This window comes from Grammomys surdaster, unplaced genomic scaffold (genome assembly GCF_004785775.1).
Source record: "Grammomys surdaster isolate TR1022 unplaced genomic scaffold, NIH_TR_1.0 92510, whole genome shotgun sequence".
In the NCBI taxonomy this organism is placed as follows: Eukaryota; Metazoa; Chordata; class Mammalia; order Rodentia; family Muridae; genus Grammomys; species Grammomys surdaster.
In genome coordinates, this window is record NW_021607817.1 from 887 (window position 1) to 3,299 (window position 2,413).

Here is a 2,413-nt window from a genome sequence, read left to right on the forward strand (position 1 = left end):
CAGCATTTCAGGAAGTATCTGTCCTTGGGCAAGGGCCTTACAGATTAACGGCAATAACACAAAAGGCTGGATAGCAACCTTATGACAAAAACATTTTCGTATCATACCACCTGTTTCAACATTTTCTTTACTGACTCATCTAGGAAGAGTGTCTCCCATACATACATTGACGGCACCATGCATTTCACGGTGAGAAGGAGTGGCTATGCAGATAAGGAGAGACATGTATTAATTAATGAATTAGCTAATTAATTAATAACTTTTGAGAGCAGCTCTCACTGCATAGCTCTGGCTGTTCTGGAACTCTTTCCACAGAGCAGGATGAGCTGCCTCCCTCCAGGTGCTGGAATCAAAGGCATGGGCCACATGCATGGCTCAGGGACACGTTATTAATGCTATGGTTTGTCATTGACATCTCCAATAGCCAATCACTTTTCCAGAATTTGGTTTCTATTTCTCTAACACTCAAAGCCAATTTTTCCATATTTTTATAGAATTGAAGAACATTATCACTTACATACTATAAAATATCATTGTGCCATACTCCATTTTTTTAATGTCAAGCCAGGCTCGAGCATGTGTTAAGACATTTCTCGAGAATTAAACTATAACAGCACATGTTTACGATTTCATCAAGAGCTTTCTCTACGTCCCTTACTGCCTTGCTTGTGAGATAATAGTTTCTGGGGTAACGGATTTCTGAGCTTGAATCATAAAGACACACTGCCTTATGACCCAAGTACGTTATCTTGACTATGATACCTATTTTCCCAGTGTAACCACCGCGGTTTACCAACGTCTGCTTTAATGTTAGGGCAGTTTGTTTATAATAATTTATAATTAATTCAGCGCCTAGTTCACTCAGAAGAGTACTGTTGTCCTCCAGGTCCTCATCTCCCCGGACAAAGCCATGCAGGGTCAGGAGACTGTCCTGGGAAATATGAAGCACATCCAAGATGACTTCCTGCTTCTCTTGCAAGCCCAGATCCAAAACCCAGCTCTTAGAGACGACCAGCGTTCCTTTGCAAGGTGAGTTCAACTCTTTCTGGAGTAACTGCTCATAGCCTTCATGTGGTGAGAACAGTTTTATGCAGAGGGCTTCTGAAGAGCATATCACCTTTCCAGATATCACTAGACAAGAAAAAGAAACATAACAAATTAGAAAAGGAAAATGCCTGGAATGTCGTGTGTGACACATCACCAAGCAGTTTGTAAGTCCCACACTTTGCATCCTAACCCAGAAAGTGAACACAAGATACCAAACACTGACTGAAGAACTGGAAGGAGGCAGGTGCAAGGGGGACGTAGGAACTCCAATTGCCAAAGTCTGAGACATGGAAGCAGCTGAACACTCACAGTCCCACCTATTCCATAGCACGATGCATCAGAGGCTTGCTCTGGGGAACTTCATGGAGGAGAAGAGTCAGGGGAGCAAAGAACAGACTAATGCTGAGGACAAAAAAGTCAGGTGGTGAAACAGGAGAAAAGGATGGAGAGATCGGGAGGCATCAGAGAAAAAAGGAGGGAGCAGACCACATTCTCACAGCTCCAGGGATGGGGAGAGGATGCCTCAGGAAAGATCACAAGGGAGGTTAGGGTCCCTGGTGATGATAGATTGGCAGTCCAAGCCATAGGGTAGGACATAGTTCTTCAAAGCCTTGTATCCAGTAAAGGAACTTGAAGGGACACTATCACCTTCTACCTGGCAAGTTAGAATTACAGAGGAAATTTCTTTACTTTATCTCCCTATCTGAGAATGTCATATGTTGCCAGGTACTATTCACTCTCTCTCTCTGTGTGTGTGTGTGTGTGTGTGTGTGTGTGTGTGTGTGTCTGTGCCTGTCTCTGTGTCTGTGTCTGTGTGTGTACACCAAGTTACTCAAGGGACCTGAAAACAAGTAACACTCCCAGCGCAGGAAGCATGGAGACACCTTTCACCACAGAGCCCGGTTGAACAGGAGGCTGGAACCTAGTCACAGCAACCAACCAAGCAGCCACAGTGAAACTACCTGGAAGGAGAGCACTCTGTTGAGGAGCATCAGGATTGCCACAAGGAAAGCAGCTGTGGGGACCGTGTGACAGTCTGCTTGATTGAAGAGTGTGTTTATCTTGCCTGGAAAAACCTGAGAAGACAAAGATAATTTTAAGTTTCCCATAAATCCAATAACTCTTTCAAAACACATTAAAAGTATCAACTGAACCTCTTGTTCCTAATAGAAAAGGAAGGCAGATTATAAGGTCAAAAAGAAACTACCAAATTAGACTGAACTGCATTACACTACCCTCAATAAAACACAGCTGTAGAAAGGATACTAAGAGTAGCTGAATGTATTAACTATTAGATGGGTACATTTTACTTTGTGTTTATTGGGTTTTTTTTTAAAGATTTTATTTATTTATTTTATATGTATGA

At 42.6% G+C, this 2,413-nt stretch overlaps 1 protein-coding gene across 1 annotated transcript; it reads right to left on the reverse strand.

Moving 5' to 3' along the window:
- Positions 1-625: 625 nt before the first annotated feature.
- Positions 626-2,169, reverse strand: LOC114635325 (schlafen family member 12-like; the record flags this gene model as incomplete). Its single annotated transcript, XM_028783968.1, has 2 exons — positions 626-1,131; positions 2,010-2,169. Coding segments are annotated over 2 exons (666 nt in total), but the record flags the coding sequence as incomplete, so codon positions are not given.
- Between the last annotated feature and the right edge of the window lie 244 nt (positions 2,170-2,413).